Below are 20,891 nucleotides of genomic sequence, written 5' to 3'. Positions count from 1 at the left end.
GCTCTCTGCTAACAGTCACTTTTCCTGTGGCGATAACATGCCCTAAAGCAAGTCTAAACGATTGACACAACATCAAGCAAGTCCAAAAATGGAGTTTGACTCTAAAGAAGAGTAAGTGACGCTGAAGTGAGGGCAGCAGCGCCTCGCGCTCTTCACGCTCTTCGTTAAGCACAGGGGGCTGAATTTTGAGTGGGCGTGGCTAAGTCATAGTTCGGTTGCATCGCAGCGCATACACAATGGCTGCTCGAAAGAGGGGAAAGCAAACAATTTTCAGGCCCGCCGCGTCTAGCAAAAAATATGAGAAAAAAATTATTAAAAATTCGGAAAATAGTTGAAAGTGAAGAAAAACCCAACAGAAAGAATGTTAAAGCGACCAGGGTAAGTTTGATGTAAAATAAGTCAGCGGTTACACAGTTGTTGAATTAAAATATCGGGGTTATTTAAATTATGAGAGAGGGGTGAGCTGGGGAAAAAGTTAGTGTTAATCAGTACCCCGTGTGGGAGCACACAGAAAAGCAGGGGAAGGCACGCGTTTTGATTAAAAAAAAAAAAGAATTATGTCACTGGTGATATTAGTGTGACGGCGCGTGCTCACGAATATTAAAGAGCACAGGAACCAGCAGGGTTGGCAAGTTAAGGAAAGTTTTTTATACCCATAAAATAACAACGGCAGTGCGATGGAACAGGCGCACTTTGATTCAGTGCTAATGCCAATTTCATGTAATGCCAATATCTGCATTTCCTTTGAGTTTTGCCTCACATACACACTTCATCCTGAGCAGACAGCCTGTCCTATCGAGTCAAGCATCTCCTCTCCAAATTATGACGCCAAACGCGACCATGTAGTGTCTGCACTGACATTTTGTCATGCTTCTCGTTAGCCTATATGCTGTAACGCATTTTGAGCCACCAACTGCAGCTATTAGCAGATTGGATCACGATGTCAAACGGATGACAGTTGGGCTTTGAGCCGCTGTAAACACGGAGCGGAACGAAAGACTGCTTGTCAATAAAGTAGCAAAATGGAGGGAGAACCTGAGGCAAACTCATTCTGCTCTGAGTCAGATTTGCTCGTGCAGCCTGCATCCCAACGTGTCACAGACAGCTTCTTTTCAGACCAAAAGTGAACCTGTGTTGAGTTTGACTGCTGTGTATGATGTTGCACATTAGATATCTGTGTTTCCATGATGTGCGTGCAGGAGCCTGTCATGTCAGTGTAATGAGCATTAGAATCTAGTTGGTGTCTGTGGACTCTGTGACACATATGGCAGCTCTGGTGTTGACTGGAAGTAGCAGGCTGTTTGTGTGGCTGCTTAGAAAGCTGATACTAAAAGAGTTCCTGAGAGGAGATGTGTTGTCAGTGTTGGCTCCAGTCTCTGTGTACATCTGTCTTAAACCAGACCTAAACTCTGTATCTGACAGCTACACGCTGGTGGAATTTAATTAAGTATTTTTACTCAAGTGCTGAACACAAGTACAAATTTCAGGGCCTCGTAGTGTACTTGAGTATGTCCATTGTATGCAACTTTCTGCTTTTACATCCCAGGGGTAAATATTGAATTTTTTATTCAAAAACATTAGTTACTAGTTACTTTTCAAAATACAATTTTTGTTTGTTTGTTTTGGCTTTAAATACCTGGTTTTGTTGCAAGAAACATGGCTGTTGAAACATCCAGGAAAACAACTGCTAAGTATCCCAACGTGTCATTAAAAATACCTGGTTTAATCTCCAGAAAAACGTAAGTATCCCAACGTCTCATTAAAAATACCTGGTTAAATCTCCAGGAAAACACTAGTATTCCAACGTCTCATTAAAAATACCTGGTTTTGTCGACAGAATAACAGCTGCAAAATGCCCCAGTGTTTCAGTAAAACTACCTGGTTTTGTTTTGAACTTTTAGTTTTCATACTTTAAGTACATTTTGCTGATTGATTGTACTTACATACTTTTACTTAAGTAAGGGTTTAAATGTAGGACTTTTTACTTGTAACAGAATATTTGTGTAGTGTGGTATTGGTACTTTTACTCAAGTAAAGAATATGAATACTTCCTCCACCTCTGGATACAGAATTTTCCTGCTGTAGTTGTGTAACAGACAGGCCATGACTCTGGTCTGTTCTAGCCTGCACTGAATTGTTACAAATATTTGTCTAAAGCATCTTTTTTTGGTTCAGATGTTTGCTTCAGGAGACTTTACCTGCTGCTTTGAGTTGATGCTTCACCCTTTGAAATTTGGAGCAACATCACTTTTCTTGTGCTGCTTTCACAAGTATTAAACCTTTGAACTCGAGCAAATTGTTGCAGTTTCTTTCAATACATGGGGAAAAGGCAATGAGGAGTGTTTTTTTTTAATCTCTGTCCAAACCATGGTCTTACCCAGTACTAGCTATTTTTGCCCCTAAATGAATATTAACTAGCATATACTGTTGTAAAAGCCGGAGTACATTTTTACTTAAAAATTTAAACAAAATAATTTGAATTTGCAAAATATTTAGTTTTTTTTCTGTCTCTACTGATACATTAATATTTAATACATTAAATATAAGCAGCTAATGAAAGTAAGTAAAAACGCAGTATACTATTATTATTATTATTATTATTATTATTCAGTTATTAAAAACAGAAAACAATGGCTTTTAATAGACACATTATGATTTATAAAATCCTGTGTTACAATAAAACAATTGAAAAATTTCAACAGTGCTTAGAGCTGAGTTTTAATAATTGCAAAACAGTGGGTTGTTATCAGTCTAGTTATTTGCACTCATTTGTAAAGTTCAGTTAGAAATGCATTGATCACTTCAGACTCAACTACTTGCAAAGAAAAACATTTAAATAGAGAAAAGTCTTGAAATTTGATTTCTCTAACAATTCTTATGCTTTAAATTTAAAAAACGGTTTTAATATAATTACAGTATGAGCCCTTTCCACAATTGCCATGAGGCCATAAGCTGCATGGATAATGTACTACTTCAAAATTTGTGCAGGTATGTATGTATTACTGTTTTTCATATTTGATGGATATCCCATAATGAGACCTGATCATGTAAACTTCAGCTGACTGAGTGAATTTTTGAACAATAATATCAAGTGAAAATGTGTAGATTGGAGATGGAGTTTTTCGACCTGTTTTTGTTTGTCAAACAGTTTCATCTATTTGTGCTCTAACTTTATTCAAATTCTAGCTGGTTTGTTGTCAAGGAGCTAAGCTGCATATTGTTCCTATAGAAAATCTATAGCATATACAATATAAGACTACGATAAAATGAGACGTGCAAATGAGCATGTGGTTTGGCATCAGAAGTATCCAGCAGTCAGTTCTCTGTCAGACAGAGGTGAGGTGTTGTGCATGGTTATTGCTTTCAGCAGGAAAGATTTCCTTTCTCTGTTCTTGTGACAGTGAAGCTGCACCAGTCTGTCAGAGAAAGAGATCCACTGTCTGTTCGCGGGAGGTAGAGAGGGTGGTCAGGATTATCGAGAATGGACAACAGTTTGTCCAGTGTCCTGCTCTCCACCACAGCTTCTAAAGTGTTAAGGGAGGTACACAGAAGTGGGTTTAACTACAGAGCTATTATGAATAAAGCCCATCTGACAGCCATTTTCTTAGTCTGTCATGGAGGCCATTCTGTCATGTGATGATTTTGTGCTTGAAAGGCATCTTTGACCTACCTGCTCAAGTACCCGCTAGCTGGGTGGACCTGCACATAGAAACCAGAGAAATGATGTGATGATAATTACAAGTGTTTCAGAGTAACTGAACAAAGACCATACCTGTACTTTTTGTACTTTGTAGCCCATTTACTTCAAATATGAAAAGTTTACATACGTGGTATTAGTATCTGTAGTGTTAGCATATTAATACCTCTGAATCATTACCTGCATGTTCCTGTATTTCCTAAATGTAGGCCTTTATTAAATGCAGCCTAAAGTTAGTCACTCCAATGCAGCAATAACCATATCAGTACCTACCATGTTAATATGTTTGTATGTATGCATTTGTGTGTGTGTGTGTGTGTGTGTGTGTGTGTGTGTGTGTGTGCGTGTGTGCATGTGCATGTGTTTTGCATTTTTTTAATATGGTTTGTAATTTAAGTTCAATTTGTACTTTTGAGTTTTAGTTCAAGGTTTGGTAGAAAAAGAGAAACAGTTAGATGGGAGTTTGAAGCAAATGTGGCAGCACAAAGGGAGTTGATGTTGATTTAATGACTTTTGTCTCTTTGGCTTTGCTCTGACACACACAAAAAAGAAAAGCACTGGAGATCAGGTGTGTCTACAGCCCAACGCCATTTATTTTTCTATTTGGTGATTTCATCAAATAAGGACTGCGATCTGGAAACATAGACAGTTATATAAAGCAGCACCCTATGATGTAAGAAGAGCAGTAAAAGGCAAAAAGGAACTACAGGAAGAAGGTGGAACAGCAATTCTAGGAAGACAATCCCGAAGCATGTGGCAAGGTCTGATGAATATGACAAGACCACACACCCCTCCTTGTCAAGTACTTAACAATTTCTATGTTGTCTTTGAGGCCACCTGTAGTCACCAAGCAGAAACAGCAGAAGCGGAGGTTGATGGATGGGTGGGTGCTCCTCTGACACCTGTCTCCCTCTCTGAGCATGATATCAGGAGGCTTTCAAACATAAACACCAAAAAAGCAGCATGTCCAGAGCATGGATGTATTATAAGGAAATCTGGACACAGCTGTGGGGGCGGGGCCTCATTCATTCCTGTGAGAGCTGCTCAGTGGCGCATGAAGCAGAGAAAACTCTTTTTCCGGGTTTAGAAAAGTGTAAAATACCCGGATCTACTGGCCCATAGAACATGCGTGGAAGTGATTAACGACAGCTGAACGCGGCCGAGTGTACCCGGCACTGACTTCGACTCACTGACGGCTCACTCAGATGACCCGAGTGCTCGAAGCGAACAGCGCAGATGCATGAGCATGTCTCTCGTAGTAGCTTAGCTTATTAGCAACAGTAGCTAATCGGCGGTATAACGATAGCGCTGTCGGTTTTAATATTTACGTGATTATCAAATAATGGTATATTTATCTCTCTCTCTCTACACACACACACACACATATACATACAACACATCAGGAAATCATATCGTAATCACGACCAATCAGAACATGTTGTGCCCATAAAAAGGTAATAAAAGGTGCTGCTTGTAATATTGCCCCGTGTTTTATCACACAGCTCAACTTTTAAAAATACTACGTTCAGTACCTTTCAGTAACTGTCACTAGTGCTCCGCGCTGCTCACTGATAACCGGTAGTTTGAATACAGACCGTAGACTGTATATACGGTCTCTGATACAGACACGGTAAGACGTCCATATTACAGCTTTACAGCCAACAGCATATGGATGTGTTTTAAAATGGTAAAAATGATGAATTGTGATTAAAAACTGATGAATTACAGCAAAAATATCCATTACTACGGCCGGTACGAAGCCTGTGCTGTGTCAGAAACTCTTAGAGTTACATGCGTTTCACGCGGTAGAGTCCCACGGGTCCGATGCGTGTTCATTTTATGTCTGGAAAAATTTCACAATTCCAAATCTTGATTCGGAAAATAGCGCATTTTACGTCTTTAGGACTTACATTTTTTAATAATGGCTATAAAAAAAATGCGTTCTGAAAAGTCAACATGTCTCAAAAAAAATTATGCAGTGATTTAAGGAGGTCTCTCTCCCAATGTTAACAAATGGAGAAAAGTCTTTCTGGGCCAGTGTGCATCACGTGACGCTGTAGTTCTACTTTCGGCCACTATGTAAATTTTGCTTCAGAGGGTGGTGCACTTCCTGGGGGCTTGGTCCAGAGGGTATAAGTGGGCGTGTCCTGACCAATTAATGCCAGTGTTCACAACAATATTCAACAGCACACTAGCGTAGTCTGTCAGACCCACATGCTTTAAGAAGTCCACCATCATTCCTGTGCCCAGAAAACAAAACCAACCTGCCTGAATGACTGCCGCCCAGTGGCACTCACCTCTAGAGATGAAGTGCTCTAAATGGCTGGTTAAGGATTTCATCTGCTCCTCACTAACCAGCATAATGGACCCTCTACAGTTTGACTATGATCCCAACCGATCTACAGAGGACACCATAGCACACATCCTCCACACCAGCTTGTCTCACCTGTAAAAGAAAGGGAGCTTTGTGAGACTGCTGTTCATTGACTTCAATTCAGTATTTAACACCATAGTTCCCTCCAGGCTGGTCACAAAGCTCAAGGAGCTGTGATTTAACACCTCACTGTGCATGTGGATCCTTGACTTCCTGACAGGACCCAGGTGGTGAGAGTGGGCAGATATACCTCTTCTACCCTCATCCTGAGCAGTGGAGCACCCCAGAACTGTGTTTGAGTTCCCTGCTGTACTCCCTGTACACACACACTCTGTAGCCTCTTCAGACTTCCATCAAGTTTGCTAACGTCACAGCTGCGGTGAGCCTGATAACAGATATGTTGACTATCGATGGCCTTAAAGCAAGCTTAGAATTAGTTAAGCTCACAAACTACTGTCGTCTGCTGCTATATAGGGGTATTTCCTTTGACAGAAGGGCAGAACATAATGTACATGTTGGCTGTAGTCTTTGCAGTGTGTTCAGGTGCAACTTTTTGGCAGAGACAAAGGTTATTGTTACATTAGGTGACGCGGCAGGGGGGCTTTCAATGCTGCTTTTTCTTCTTAGTTCGGTTTGGGGTGTTTATACCCCGTTTCCACCAAAATTAGTGTGTATATGCAGGCTTTTGTTAAACACTGAAAACCTACTAAAAATAGGCATTAGACTCCTTTCTCATTGCAAGTGGACAACTATACCTTTTTGCATTTTTTTCTGTTGTGCCACATTGACACACTGACGACACCGCCATCATCGGCCGTATTACAAACAACGATGAGATTTAATTCCGGGAGGAAATCAACAATCTTGCAAAGTGGTACACAGAGAACAACCTACTGCTCAATGTCAGTAAAACCAAGGAGCTGATTGTTGATTTTAGGAAGAAGCAGGCAAAGTCACACACCCCTGTCTACATCAGTGTAGCCGAGGTGGAGCAGGTGAACAGCTATAGGTTCCTTGGAAACACTGAGAACATATCCTGGTCATCACACATCAACGCCCAGCTTAAAAAAGCACAGAAAAGGCTCTACTTTCTACGGACCAAGAACCAGAACAAGATCCTGGTTAACTTCTACAGAGGAGCAATAGAAAGCACACTGACTGGAAACATCACAAACAGGCATGGTTCGTGCATGGCCCAGGACAGAAGGCTGTACAGCGAGTGATTAAAACTGCCCAGAACATCACTGGTTCCCATCTACAGAGCGTCAGCGACCTCGGTGAAGTGAGGTGTCTGCACAGAGCCCAAAAGACACTGAAAGACAGCAGCCACCCCAGCCACAGCCTGTTCACCCTGCTGCCATCTGGAAAAAGATACAGAAGTATCCGCTGGCAAACCACCAGACTACAGAGCAGCTTCTTTCCCCAGGCTGTGAGACTCCTTAACTCCTCCTTCAACGCCAAAAAGATGTAGCGGGATTTTGGGTCAACTTTAATTTCATATCCTCTCTAAACCATGTTTAAGAAAAATTACAAAACAAATCTAACTTCTACCTTGAATGTCACAAACACACAAGAAAACAGGGTTAATAATAAGCAGAAAGCAACATGGAGGCCAGCCAAAATCTCAGAGTCGTTGGGTCCCATTTATATTATGAGTTGCTCTGCTACGTTTTTTCCCAGTGTCTTGAAAACAACTGGAAGGATTTCAGTTGGTCTGTAACTGTATGTCAAGTCTTGCTCACCAGATTTAAAGATTGGAATGATAACAGCTGTTTTCCAGGTCTCAGGGAAAGTTCTTGTCTTAATTGACAAGTTTACAAGATGAGTTATTGGCTCAAGAAGTTGTGTTCTGTACTTTCTTTTCAGTGCAGAATCAAGATTATGGATGTCTTTGGCCTTTGAGCTGCTAAGTTGATTAATAATTTTGCTTAATTTTTCAAGGTTAAGTTCTTTGATGTAAAATAGTTTTTGAGCATGCATCCTGGTCCACTTTACTGGGTTTCATTTCTACCGGTTTAAAATTGTTTTTAAGTTCCTTTACAGACTCAGTGAATTCATTTGCAACTGTAGCATTATCAGAAGTAGGATCATTGTTTATTCTCAGTTCTGTTATTCTCTAATACTTAGGATTGTTTGAATTAGATTAACAATTGATATGCTTCAACAATTTGGAACTACTACCCTTTGCAGTTTTGAGTTTTGAGAAGTAAGTCATCTTAGCTTTATGTATTTCACACATAGCCTTTGTGACAAGAGACTTTTTTAGGGCGAAGTCATGTTTTTTCATTAATTGCCAGATATCTTGACCAAACCACAAGGGAGCTCTTGGGCCACTCATCCATGTTTTGTTCTACCTGTCATAAAGGGCTGTTGTGAAATTATCATAGCAGGTGATCAAATCATGTGATTCTATTATGTTATTACAGTTCAATTGTATCAGTTATCTTTAAAAAATCTTAAGTTTTGAAATCCCTGATTTTATTAAATTTATTTAACTAGACCAGCATTGCAGATCTATGTTGTAGATGGAAGAAGCTACTGGTTACGCATGTTGATGCAGCAGACTGCCTGTTATAAAACTGCGTGAAACTTAATAAAGCACATGCATAAAAACAGGCTTGTTAAGTATTCATATTTGCAGATTCTTTTCGTTTATTTTTATCATTCATTTTTGCCCTGTGAATTTCTGCTCAAGGGCATGTTTTTTCTTCTTTGAGGTGGGGTATGTTTTGATAGTCCTAACAGGTATGAGAGTATCCATACAGAATTTTGCTTAGTCTTGGTTAAAAGCTGGAAAAGCTTGATCGAGCCTACAGCTGTTAAACTCACTGAAGAGGAACACCAGGGTGTCAGAGGATTTACTGATTATAATGTGTGTGTTTTGAGTGATTTGCTGGGCTGCTGCCCTGATGTTGGCGCTTGGTAGAATATACACACAGCTACACACAACAGATGAAAACTCCTTCAGTAGGTAAAAGGCATGGGTGGAAAGGGTGAGCAACTCCAGGTCAGGATTGCAGACCTTCCCGTGTACCTTGATGTTAGTACACCAAAGACAGTTAATTTACATTCACACACCACTGCCATGCACCTTCCCCCAGCTTTTGGTTCTGTCTACCCATATGATCCTGAAGCCACCCAGGCTAACCTAATGTTAATTATTTCACGTTATGTTAAAACAACTTGACTGACTTTTGGTTTCACACAGGATGTAGGTATGTGAGTTATGCAACATTTTGTTAAAACAAAATTGACTTCTGGTTTCACACAGGACACGAATTGTGACCGCCAGGGTGAAAGTCCTGTATTTGTTTTACCCATCCACCTCCTCCTGGCTTACATAATCTTTCTCCCTTTTTACACTACAGTTCTCAGCGACAGGTGTTGCTGTGGATGGGTTTGCATTTGAGTTTTTTTGAAGCCCAGTGTGTCTCAGAAAGATGCTTCAGAGTGCTTTTGTTGCTGATAACACAACCAGTTGGTATTTGATGACCTGTAAATGAGAACAGGCTGGGCTGCAAGTGCATGCTAGTGCAAAAACTCTTAAACCCGGTTTGTTAGGGTGTTTTACAGAACTGATACCTTTCTTAAGGTCGACTCTGGCGATACCGTAGGCTGAGGTTTCTCCTGATTTAAAGGCCATGTCTGCTGCCCTCAGCAACTGTTTGACTTTGCTGTGTAATATTAGAGACACTTCAGGAGACCAGTCATCTCGTCTCGCATAATATTTGTCTTCCAGTACCTGCTTTAATGTTCTATTCCCTTTCCCCCAGCACTGAACCACTTTGATCCAAACCTCAGGATCAGGTCCCTTTTAAACAAACTGTTAAGCTTGTAATTTGAGAACCTTACAACTAGAATCATTTGACTCTATTGCCTTCGTCTTTCTCCTTCTTAAAATGGCAGTAACAGTTTTTGCGAGCGTGCATAAAGACACTGTCCCCACAGAACAAGCAATATGCTGAATTCATGTGTAGCTAAACCATTGATGGCTGTGACCTTGAACAGTTGAGGTTGATCTTTGTCATTGCATGGTGTGAAGAAGCTGTGCCTCTTTTTGCTGGATATACTGACCCTGAATAAATTTAGAAAATTGATGAAGCAAAAAATGTAGATTCTTCCACATGATTTCAATTGATGCCATTATAATAGGTGTTTTACTGGTAAATTTATTTCATCTTCAAGTGATGGCTTTACTCAACATAGTAAGCCTTATTTGAGATATTACTTTACTTGCATCTTTTTAGGCTACTGTACTTACTGTGCTATTATGGTTGTTTTCGAAATTTCCACCATGAATGATGCTGAGGATTTTCTCACAAATGTCCCCAGTAATTGTACCTCCATAACAGCAGGTGGTGCTACAAGAGGGAGCCACTAAGGACTACACCATGTACCCAGTGTCATCCATGCCCAGTGTTACAAACTTTCTTGCAGGATTTGGTGAAATAATAATACATTTTATTTATGGGTGCGTTTCGAAGCACTCGGACACCTCGCAAGACATGAGTTTTTGGGGGTTTTTTTTTCAAATTTGGCACAAACCATGACTTGGACTCAAGGGGATACCTTAAGGGAATTTCTTCAAATTTGGCACAAACATTATAGTATTACTCAAAGATAACCTGATTAGATTTTGGTGGTCAATGGTCAAGGTCACAGTGACCTTGCATTTGTCTCATCCTTGTAAATAAGATATCTCAAGAACACCTTAAAGTAATTCCTTCAAATTTGGCACGAAAGTTCAAGTAGACTCAAGGATGAGCTGATTAGATTTAGGTAGTCATAGGTCAAAGGTCAAGGTCACGCTGACCTTGCATTCGACTGGTATGTATAATGGGACGGCTGTGGATTTGGGGTAGAGCAGGTTGTCTCCTAATGGGAAGGTCAGCGGTCTGATCCCCAGCTTCTTAGGTCAACATGTCAAATAATTCTTGGGCAAAATACTAAACCCCAAATATCAACCGATGCTGCACTATTGGATTTTGAGTGCATATGAATGGTTACTGAGTAGCAGGTGGCACCTTGTGCGGTAGCCTCGGCCACCAGTGTGTGAATGCATGAATGTGACATGTAGTGTTAAAGCACTTTAAGTGGTCAGAAGACTAGAAAAATGCTATACAAGTGCAGTCCATTTATCATTTACTATTCATTCTTGTTAATAATACCTTGATGGATTTTCTTGAAATTTGAAACAAACATTCAAGTGGACTAAAGGATGAATTGAGTAGATTTTGGTGGTCATAGGTCAAAGGTCAAGATTATGCAGCCCTTACATTGGTCTCATTCTTGTGAACACAATAATTCAAAAACAAGAATTTTCTCAAATTTGGCACAAAAGTTCAACCGGAATCAAAGATGAACTTATTAGATTTTTGTGGTCAAAGGCCAAGGCCAGGGTGACGTTGCATTCAACTCATTTTTGTGAAAGCGGAGGATCAAGGATTATCTGGTCAGAATTTGGGGGTTGAAGGTCAAAGGTCAAGGTCACTGTGACCTCATAATTCATATTTTTGACCATAATTCAACAACATGGATGCCCAACTCGAAACTGAGCTGGTATAGATCTTCAGTGCTGCCGGGGGGAAGATGTGTGTGAAGCATTCATATTTTCACTGACATAGATGTCAACTGTAAGTGTAACCTGATCTGTGTTTGGAGGCATGGCAGTATAGTTTGTACTGCCAGCAACAGAAAACTGAAGCAAGTAGATCACCTTTTTCCTCTCTCTCTTCCTCAGGCCCCTGGGTCCGGCCAGTGTTGAAAACATTATACTGGATAGAATAACTGTATCAGTACCAGTTGGGCACTGCGCCCCTGTCCATGTAGCTGGTCAGCCTTAGAGTGCCATGGCCACGGGAACCCAGGGCCACTGTGACAACATCCTGGAGAAAGCCAAGATCACACCATCTACGGGGAGGCGCAGGAGAGCAGAGGGGAAGCCAAAAAAAAACTTCCCTTGCCAGGAGTGTCAGAAAGCTTTCAACAGTCTGGAGAAGTTGAAGGTGCACTCGTACTCTCACACAGGAGAGAGACCCTATCGCTGCTCACACCCCGCCTGCGCCAAGGCTTTTGTCTCCAAATACAAGCTGCTACGGTACAGACAAGCTGCAGTACACAACATGCTGCAACATGTTGTTTTTCTCTTTAGACCTCTGCTAACATAGTGCTCAGTAATAATCACCATGATGTGTTGATGAATACTAGTTTTCAGCTCTTGTGTTTATGTATAATGAAAAGCATGCCTACGTAAACATGGTTGTAACAATTCTGAGTGCTCATAGAATGTGTCTGTGTTCCAAGGCATATGGCAACTCACTCGCCAGAAAAAAACCACAAGTGTTCATACTGTGAGAAAATGTTCCACCGCAAGGATCACTTAAAGAATCACCTACACACTCACGACCCATACAAGGAGGCATTCACCTGTCAGGAGTGTGGCAAGAGCTACAACACCAAGCTTGGCTTCAAACGCCACCTTGCCCTCCATGCCGCCAACAGTGGAGACCTCACCTGCCAAGTTTGCCTGCAGCCATTCCCCAGCACCGGGGTTCTTCTGGAACACCTCAGAACACATGCTGGCAAGTCCTCTGGCGGAACCAAAGAGAAAAAGCATCGCTGTGAGCACTGTGAGCGGCGATTTTACACTCGAAAAGATGTGCGTCGACACATGGTGGTGCATACTGGACGCAAGGACTTCCTTTGTCAGTACTGTGCCCAGCGCTTTGGTAGGAAGGACCACCTGACACGCCATGTGAAAAAGAGTCATGCTCGGGAGCTGCTGAGGGTAAAAACTGAGCCAGCTGATTCGCTGGAGACAGGTGTCTACAACTTGGTGTCTGGGGGCATCAAGGGCGAGCTCCCGGCGATGGCCCCACCAAGGCTGCATCAGCTCAGCATGTGCACAGGCCCCACCCTGGACACAGAGCCATTTCTCACCCCCACACACCCCTTTTCTTTTAAGTTCCCACTGGGCTCCAACTTTACCTCATACAGCATCTCACCACAGGAGCGGGAGCAGAATCTAAAGGGAGAACTGGAGACCTACCTGATGGAGCTGCAGAGCAGCATGCCCACCTCATCCTCTGCAGCCCAGGATCCACACCTCTCCTCCTCAAAACTTGAGTTGGAGCCTCAAGTGGGCTCAGTGGAGGAAGCCAGCGAAGTGGTATCCCTGTCCAAAATCTCCACACCAATGACAGCAGTCACCACAGGCGACTCCCTGGCCTCGTCCTCCTCTCTGATGGACTTCTCTCAGCTTTTCAACTTCCTGCCACACAATGGGCCCCCGTACAACCAGGCAGGGGGGAACGGGGGACAAGGTGTAACCTACTCACCCAATGAAGAGCCCACACTTCTCGTCCAGCTGCCCAGCCAGTCTCCCAAAGGCTCAGAGGCCTCCTCCTTCATATCCAACCCACCCACCACACTGCCCCGCTTCCACCACGCTTTTCAGTGATCCAGTATGTACTGCACCAGGCACACACACTCCGACACCCACAAACACCCTCACACACCTACACCACATGTCCAGCTCCACAGGTTCCTCAGCAAAAACCCAAACAAGATGCTGGTAACACAAGATATTAGCACTTAGTTCATTTAATATGACAACATGAACACATAAACACACACACATCTTTTTTTTTAACCTATTAAGTTTTTTATTGACGAGTTGTCAAATCTTCACCACCACCATTGACCTAATGACATGTTCACACGATCCCAATCCGGTGATCCTCTGTGCTGTGTGGATATGCAGGTAGAATATCCAAATCCTCAGCTTCTTGCTGTTTGCAAGTTTCAGAGCCTGACATTATCTGTTCTGATTGCCCAGAGAAATGTTGTGGGGACCCTAAGGCTACATCATACTTAAACATTTTTAATCATAGCACAAGCTTTTGAAATTCTGCCAGGGGCTGTGCTCACAAATGTCAGCACTGCTCTGCGTCACAGTTGTGGTGCAGCACAGCTCTACGTGTCCCACTGCAGTGCAGAAACCCACCACAGACATGAATGGAGCAGTAATGTGGAGATGGCAGGATGTGACAGAAGGAGCTGTGTCAGTTTAAACATGAATCAGTCTGTTGGAAGTTTTCACATAGATGAATGCTAATAGGAATTTGCAGTGACATTTACTTAGGACCCCCCCCCACACTCCGCCCCAGGCCTTAGAATAGATGAACCTGAGAAAACAGATTCTGTGTTGTTCCTGCTGTTCCAACAGCACTTTTAGTGCATGCTGACTCCTGCCATTGTAGCTGACCCTTGTTTTATGTCTGTCTTACATATGGTAGTGACCAAACTGTAGTTTTGGGATGTTTTTGCCTATTTTCATCTACAATGCATTCTGTGCTACAATTGACAGCTGACCATTTGACAAAGCATACCAGATTATGGATGATTTCTTTTGCAATGCCTCAGGCAGCTATTATGTTTCATTACTTTCTAATCTGTATGGAACTCAGTTTACTTGAGTTATATAATTCATTCCAGGAGTCGTGTGTGCTTGTGTTTTAGTCACTAACATTACTGTACTGTGTGCCTTGTCAGCAGCAGACCTAATATTCACTCCACTGGATTACGAAGCCAGATTTCAAGTCTTTGAAAATTTAATTCCAATACATAGTGACATTATAGAAGACTGACGACTTCCTGAAATTGGAGAACACTCAATCAAACATCTCAAACTGCTTCAAATGATTTAAAAAAAAGTGAAAGTATATGTGGTTAATAGTAAATAGGCTTAAACATGCAAAAACATTGATGTGGTCCTTTTGATAAATCTGTAAAGCCAGACAAGCTGCTGAGTAGGAACGATGGAACAACAGGATTACAGCTGTACATGTAATTTTGGTAGTTGGTTTATTTTCTGGTGAAGTTATGTCTTTATTTTCCAACAGTAGTGTCAGTTTATGAAAGCTGAAGTGTGTCTTTGGAGTTACCCCCGCACACGAAACCAAAGACAGACAAATAAGCCTTCACTTTGTATGAGGACGTCACTTAGCAACTCCCAGTAGAGTTGTGTTTACTGCAGCCTTAATCTGCCTTAATTTTCTTTTTTTAATAAGTGGCTGCTGAGATGTTCCACTCCCTGATGCTAATGCCATTGTGCCTTATTTTCTCAATGGTTACAAAAAAAGTATTTTACCAATCATCAAACTTAAAAGTGTAAAAACTGTAGCTAAATTATTTTGTTTGAAAGTACTGACTGAAACAGTTTTTATGTACCATGAAAGGTCACTGCAAGGGTGATGTGCAAAAGTGATGCATTAAAATGCAAACTGACATCTAGAAAAGTGATTGAGATTAGTATGAGGTCTGAATCTAACGCAGTGCTTTTTGAAAAAGCGAGTCTCCATAGATTAATTATTATTTTGACTGGAGCCCTTTTGACTGACTTTGGAAATAACACCCTCTGCCCAATATCTCACAGATAATAAAGCATATACAGTGTCAGATGATGCCCTGAAAAATCTAATATTACAAGAAAACCATTTTTACAATGTACACCAATTGTATGCACATTAAATTAGCAATTGCTTGGTCAATTTCAAATATAACAAAAATGTGATCAAACATTCCAGCCAGTGTCAATCGTGGAACCAAGAGCTAGATATGGAATGAAAAGAGAGATAGCCAAATATTTAAAAAATATTTTTTGATAGTGTATTTTTGTCTGTAGAAATCAAGGGAGCATGGAATCATTTGACAGACCTCCACTCCTATACTTTAAAATTATTTGATCTCTTCCTTCACCGACACACTGACTCATCTGCTTTTGCTTTGTCCCCACAAGAATATTTAAGTTTACTTGTGTCACATTTTGATGACATATGAAGTTATCTGGACAGTGTGCATTGGTTTGCTAACACAAGAAAAAGTAGTTAATACAAGTACATAATACAAAGAATCCTATGAAAAGTTTCAACAAATATCAGAAAAAGTCATCTCTGATGCAATATGCAAAGGAAATAATTTGCTCAAAATACATCATAACATCTAATCTAACACAAACTTCCTGCTGTGCTGTAAGGCAATTATGTTAATTGTACAGTTTATAAATTGTTCTCTACCATTATTGTTATGAATTTAATATGATATTAAATATCCCTAAGATATGTTATCAGTTTACTCAGTGAAGTCCCTGAAGGAGAAAGGTTGGGAACCACTGTACACGGTCCAGCCAAATACTAGCTTTTAACCTAGTATTGTACAACTTGTACAGATGCTTGTGACGTGTGACTTGAATGGAAAACGTGTTAGTATGTTCTGCTTCCACTAAAATAAGATATGCAGGTCTCCTGAACCACAAATCCCAAATAATACAAATAAATTGTAAACTTCACTAAGCTCCAAACCATTTCACAGTGAAGAATCAGCTCAGTAGTGTGATGGTGAAAGTAAATGTCCTCAGCCACATGACTTGACTTCCTCTGGTATGGTTCCACAGTACTTTGTGTTTAAATTAAAGTGGAAGTCACCCCCAAAACAAAGAAACTACTGGTTGTACAAGTACAAAGAAATTTTTTGATTCCTGATTTTCATGCAAATGTGAAAATGGATTCAGTAATTGCTCTTTAGCAATAATGGCAACTCACCATCCCAGAGTATGCTAACTCTGCTGCTAGAAAAAAATTGCATATTCCAAGAACACTGCTGTAATATCAAATCATATGTGGGGTTCTAAAAGCCAAGTGCAATTGGCATTGACACCTGGGTCAAATGACTCTGCAGAAGTCACGGCTATTTATTGCCTCTGGCTCTGATGGGCATTGATGGAAACACAACCCCCAGATTATGGCATTGATTTTAGCTCCTTAACCTGCAACATGCAATGACGCGCTGGCAATATACCGTCCATCTCCTCCTAAGCAGCACTATAACATTAATCCCAATCAGTCTGCACTGAGTATGAAAGAGAGACTGAATGCTTGTTTGTTTCAGACTCCAGAAAAAAAATCACACAATCATCATTTTAACTTAATTTTTTTTCTGTGAACATGAAATGGAAAAATTACCTTTCCCTTTAAAATCATGCTCATAACACAATTGCATATCTGTCAAAATAATCACAGTATGATTTTTTGTTTTGTATATTCTGGAGCCCTCATGGACAGATGATAGAAGAGCTTGGGCATCTTCCAGGTGGAGATGAGTAGAAGTACGTAAACATGGCAGTGCTTGGAAAGAGCCGAGACTGACAGCAACCTTTCTTTGAATTATGTAAAATTAAAATTGATGAGGTGAAAGTTGGAGTTAGATTGTTCTTCTAGGTCGTCTTTCCTACTTATAACTTTAAAGGACTGTCACTTCAAATGCAGTTGGATGTGTGGGAGAAATATTCAGCTGCTTTGGGATTAGTAAAACCTTCCCACAGCTCAAAGCTTATATACATATCCCATGAATCTATTTTCCCAGCTGCCCTAGTAGTATGAGCTGAATTAGCAATTTCTAAGATGTCTGCCTTCACTCTAACATACTGGAGGTGAAAGGTACTCAAAGCACGTAATAACTCATAGCAGTATTTCAGGAAGTAGAATAGGAACTGCGTCCATGTTGGATGATTTCAAATCACACATTAAGGTAGCTGTTAGCTCTTTAAAGGCCCTGACACACCAAGCTGACAGTCGGCCATTGGTCAGTGTTGGACTGATGGTGACCATCCATGACCTCAGTCAGCATGGTTAATCAGCATCGGCAACAGCAGAGCACAACGGCCAATGAAATCACTTTGATTGTCAGTTGAGCTCAGCGCACAGGAAGAGAAACAGCAGTAATGAAAGTAAACAAACGGCTAAACTGGAAAAACTTGAGTCACTGAGCTCTTCAGCGGAAACGTCTCTTGATGGTTTGAGCTGTTGCTAAATAAGTTTTCCTCTGTCAATATTGGATGATGTTGTTAAAGTACTAATGGTGAACTAACGTTATGGCCATTCTCCTGTTTCTCTGTTTGAATGACAATCAAAGGCGATCACCGTCTGCTGGTATGGAGGGGTGTTTCTTCTCACAGAGGCACATAATATACATGCTGGTTGGCAGTCAGTTTGTTGTGTTCATGTTCAACTTTTTGGCCAACACAGCGACTTGAAGCAACACAGCAGGGGGCTTTTATTGCCACTAGGTCTCTGATTTTGATCTGATGCTTCTGGTCCTTCAGTTGATGTAATAATAATAATAATAATGATAATAATAATAATAATAACAATCTAGGTTTTGTAAAATCGAACAATATCAGCAGTCTTGTTTGGCTATGGGATTGTAAAAATAACAGCAGCACAGAGGAGAAGAGAGACCCTCTTCTTAGAAGTGTTGAATTTAAGGCTCAGAGCAGCTTAATTTGACATAGTATCTGGCTTTTGTTCGATATCTAGTGTCAGCAAAAAACACTGCACATTTCCGACCCCTCGTTAGAGCCGTTAGCTTGTTTAGCATACTATATGACGTGAAAGCAGAGACTGTTCAAACTTCAAAACTTTACATGAAAAACTGAAGGAATCACCAAATATTTCCATTGGACAGCCAGATCTAATTTGACTGATGGTATTCTGAATGAATTCTGTATCTGAGTCTGGGTACCATTAGGGACCAGTATTTGCAGGCCTGTCATATGAAACACAGGATGGAATTCTTGAGCTTAGCACAACAAGCAAATTGGATGGTGTGTAAACATTGCTCCATTGTTGTAGGGGATGAGACTGCAAACACAGCCAACATGCTAATGCACATTTGGGCCCAAAACCTTAGCCACACTGCTGTAAAGCAGCCTTTAGATGCAAGAGCAGAACAGTAACGTTTTGGACACTTGAATGGAAACACATTGATAATGCTAACACACATGTGACAGCATGACCCATCCTGCAATGAAATGGCGAGACACAAAAAGCTTTTTGAGTTTTTATTTGGAAGTGGCATGGTGTTTTTTAAATGAATGAAAAAAAAAAACACCACAGGCACCACAAGCCCAGAGGGCACATATCTCTATGGATAATATCTCTGACACTGATAACAAAATAATCTAGATCAATAAACAGCACTACATATAAGAGGAAAAATATGTGATGCTGATTTGGGGCTAAAATTGCTCTTGAAGTCATGCACAGCTGCCTCACTGCTCAGTCATCAGTTTGGACACAATGTTATTCAAATCACACATTGTAAGCAGAAGTGAAGTATTTTTTCATGCAGTACATAAATGTTTCTGCTATTTGTGGAAAATATGAAAAATGGCACAAATGCACACCATATATTTTACATTGTTTCCCACAGGTTAACCATAACTGTAACATCCACTGGCATTGCCTTTCACACCATTCCAACATTTCGACAGATATTTGCTGGAATGAAGCGCAAGACATCTAGAATTTTTGAAAGACATTGGCTGTTAAAAACACGGAGATTTGGGTTTAAATATTGGACTGCACAAACATCATACACATTCAATGACGTGTTGGAACAAGCAGATGCAGAACACCTCTGTGATAATAAGAGGGCCAGTTGAGTTAAAAATTACAGTTCAAAGGATATTTTTGCCAACAGAATTATAGTTAAACTGCAGTTAGCACTGATGCATGGCGTTGACATGTAATTAGCAGCTGCTGTTATCTCTCTCTGCAGTTGCTTTTTTGGGGTTAGCCTTGTTGTGACTCAGCAGCTCGTATTTTACTCTGTGGTTCGGTCACATAGCATGCAACTTTAGACTATGTTTTGCTTTTACAACGTTCTTGTTAGGCATCTTATGTCTGGACAACATTTGACATTTCCAATGTATCATGTGGCAAAAATCCCATACTTGATTCCCTTGTCATCTAGTGACCTGAAAAACTGAGCAAACTCAAATTGCGGATGAAGTTGTGACGTGCTGTTTTAAGGATGGCACAAAATCTAGTAAGTGGACCTTTAGTCAATAGAATTTCATCTGACTATTTTTCCCAAGATCAAGAATGCTCATGCTCAACATTACACATATACTCAACAGTATTGTTGCTTCTTTAGTAAGATGAAAAGAAAAGGTTTTACAATTAAACATCAATCTCACTGACATCATATTGGTAAATTCTCCTTTTTCTGTTTTCCCAAGACATTGGATGGCACATTATATGGCAAAAATGTGAACTTTCCAGCTGCACCCTCCCCTTTTGCCTCTCAGCACCACAGTTAACAGATGGGGCATCTTAGTTCCATGAAATGCTTGATGCATTTATAACCCAATAGTGTTTCTATTATACCTCAAATACTTCTCTTCTTTCTGTGCTCTGAAATTCAAAAATGATGATGAACTACAAGTGTTAACTTTCTCCTAGGTGAAGGACAGTACATGAATGGAGACAATATTATTCAAGGTTATGTGAAATGTAGAGTTGAATGTGTAATGTTTCAAAACATTTATGGAGGTTTGCTCTTTGTCTCTTGTGAAGGTTTGTGGTTTTACAAGAAAAGTTAGCAAACTGTATTTGTAATCATAGCACTTTTTGTAAATTGAATGCATATATTTTCTCCAATACTTTTTGTTTAAAACTTTTATTACAAATGTATAGAAGATATATTAAGCTCTTTTAGAGAACAATAACATGTAAATACAATATAAAATGTTTTTATTTTTACAGGTACAAGTTTGACAGTGTTTTTCCTATCAAAGTGTCATTTTTGCTTTACTTGCACAAGTGTTCTGTGTATCTCATTGAGGGATTTTTTTTTAACAAAAAAAGGACATTAGTTGGCTTTATTTTTCAGGAGGCCTTCTTTGACTTTTCAGCTGTTGGTTTAGGAGAGAGCACAGACAATAATAAAGCTTAAATGGATGGTTACATAGAACTTAAT

The 20,891-nt window shown here is 40.4% G+C and overlaps 1 protein-coding gene across 1 annotated transcript in view; it reads left to right on the top strand.

Annotated features, from left to right (window-relative positions):
- Window positions 1-50: 50 nt before the first annotated feature.
- Window positions 51-20,891, top strand: part of plag1 (pleiomorphic adenoma gene 1) — a 23,575-nt gene continuing 2,734 nt past the window's right edge. Inside the window, exons 1-3 of the mRNA XM_042510470.2 lie at window positions 51-378; window positions 11,812-12,168; window positions 12,375-20,891. The exon at window positions 12,375-20,891 is cut by the window's right edge and continues 2,734 nt beyond it. Of these exons, the coding sequence (XP_042366404.1) occupies window positions 11,921-12,168; window positions 12,375-13,530 (1,404 nt within the window). The 5' untranslated portion in view covers window positions 51-378; window positions 11,812-11,920 and the 3' untranslated portion in view covers window positions 13,531-20,891. The remainder of the gene's footprint in view (window positions 379-11,811; window positions 12,169-12,374) is intronic.

The sequence above is a fragment of the Plectropomus leopardus genome, chromosome 21, assembly GCF_026936395.1.
Source record: "Plectropomus leopardus strain MGB_pleo_1.0 chromosome 21, ASM2693639v1, whole genome shotgun sequence".
NCBI classification, from domain to species: domain Eukaryota; kingdom Metazoa; phylum Chordata; class Actinopteri; order Perciformes; family Serranidae; genus Plectropomus; species Plectropomus leopardus.
The sequence above is the reverse complement of the archived record's forward strand: the minus strand, read 5'-3'. Positions and strand labels throughout refer to the sequence as shown.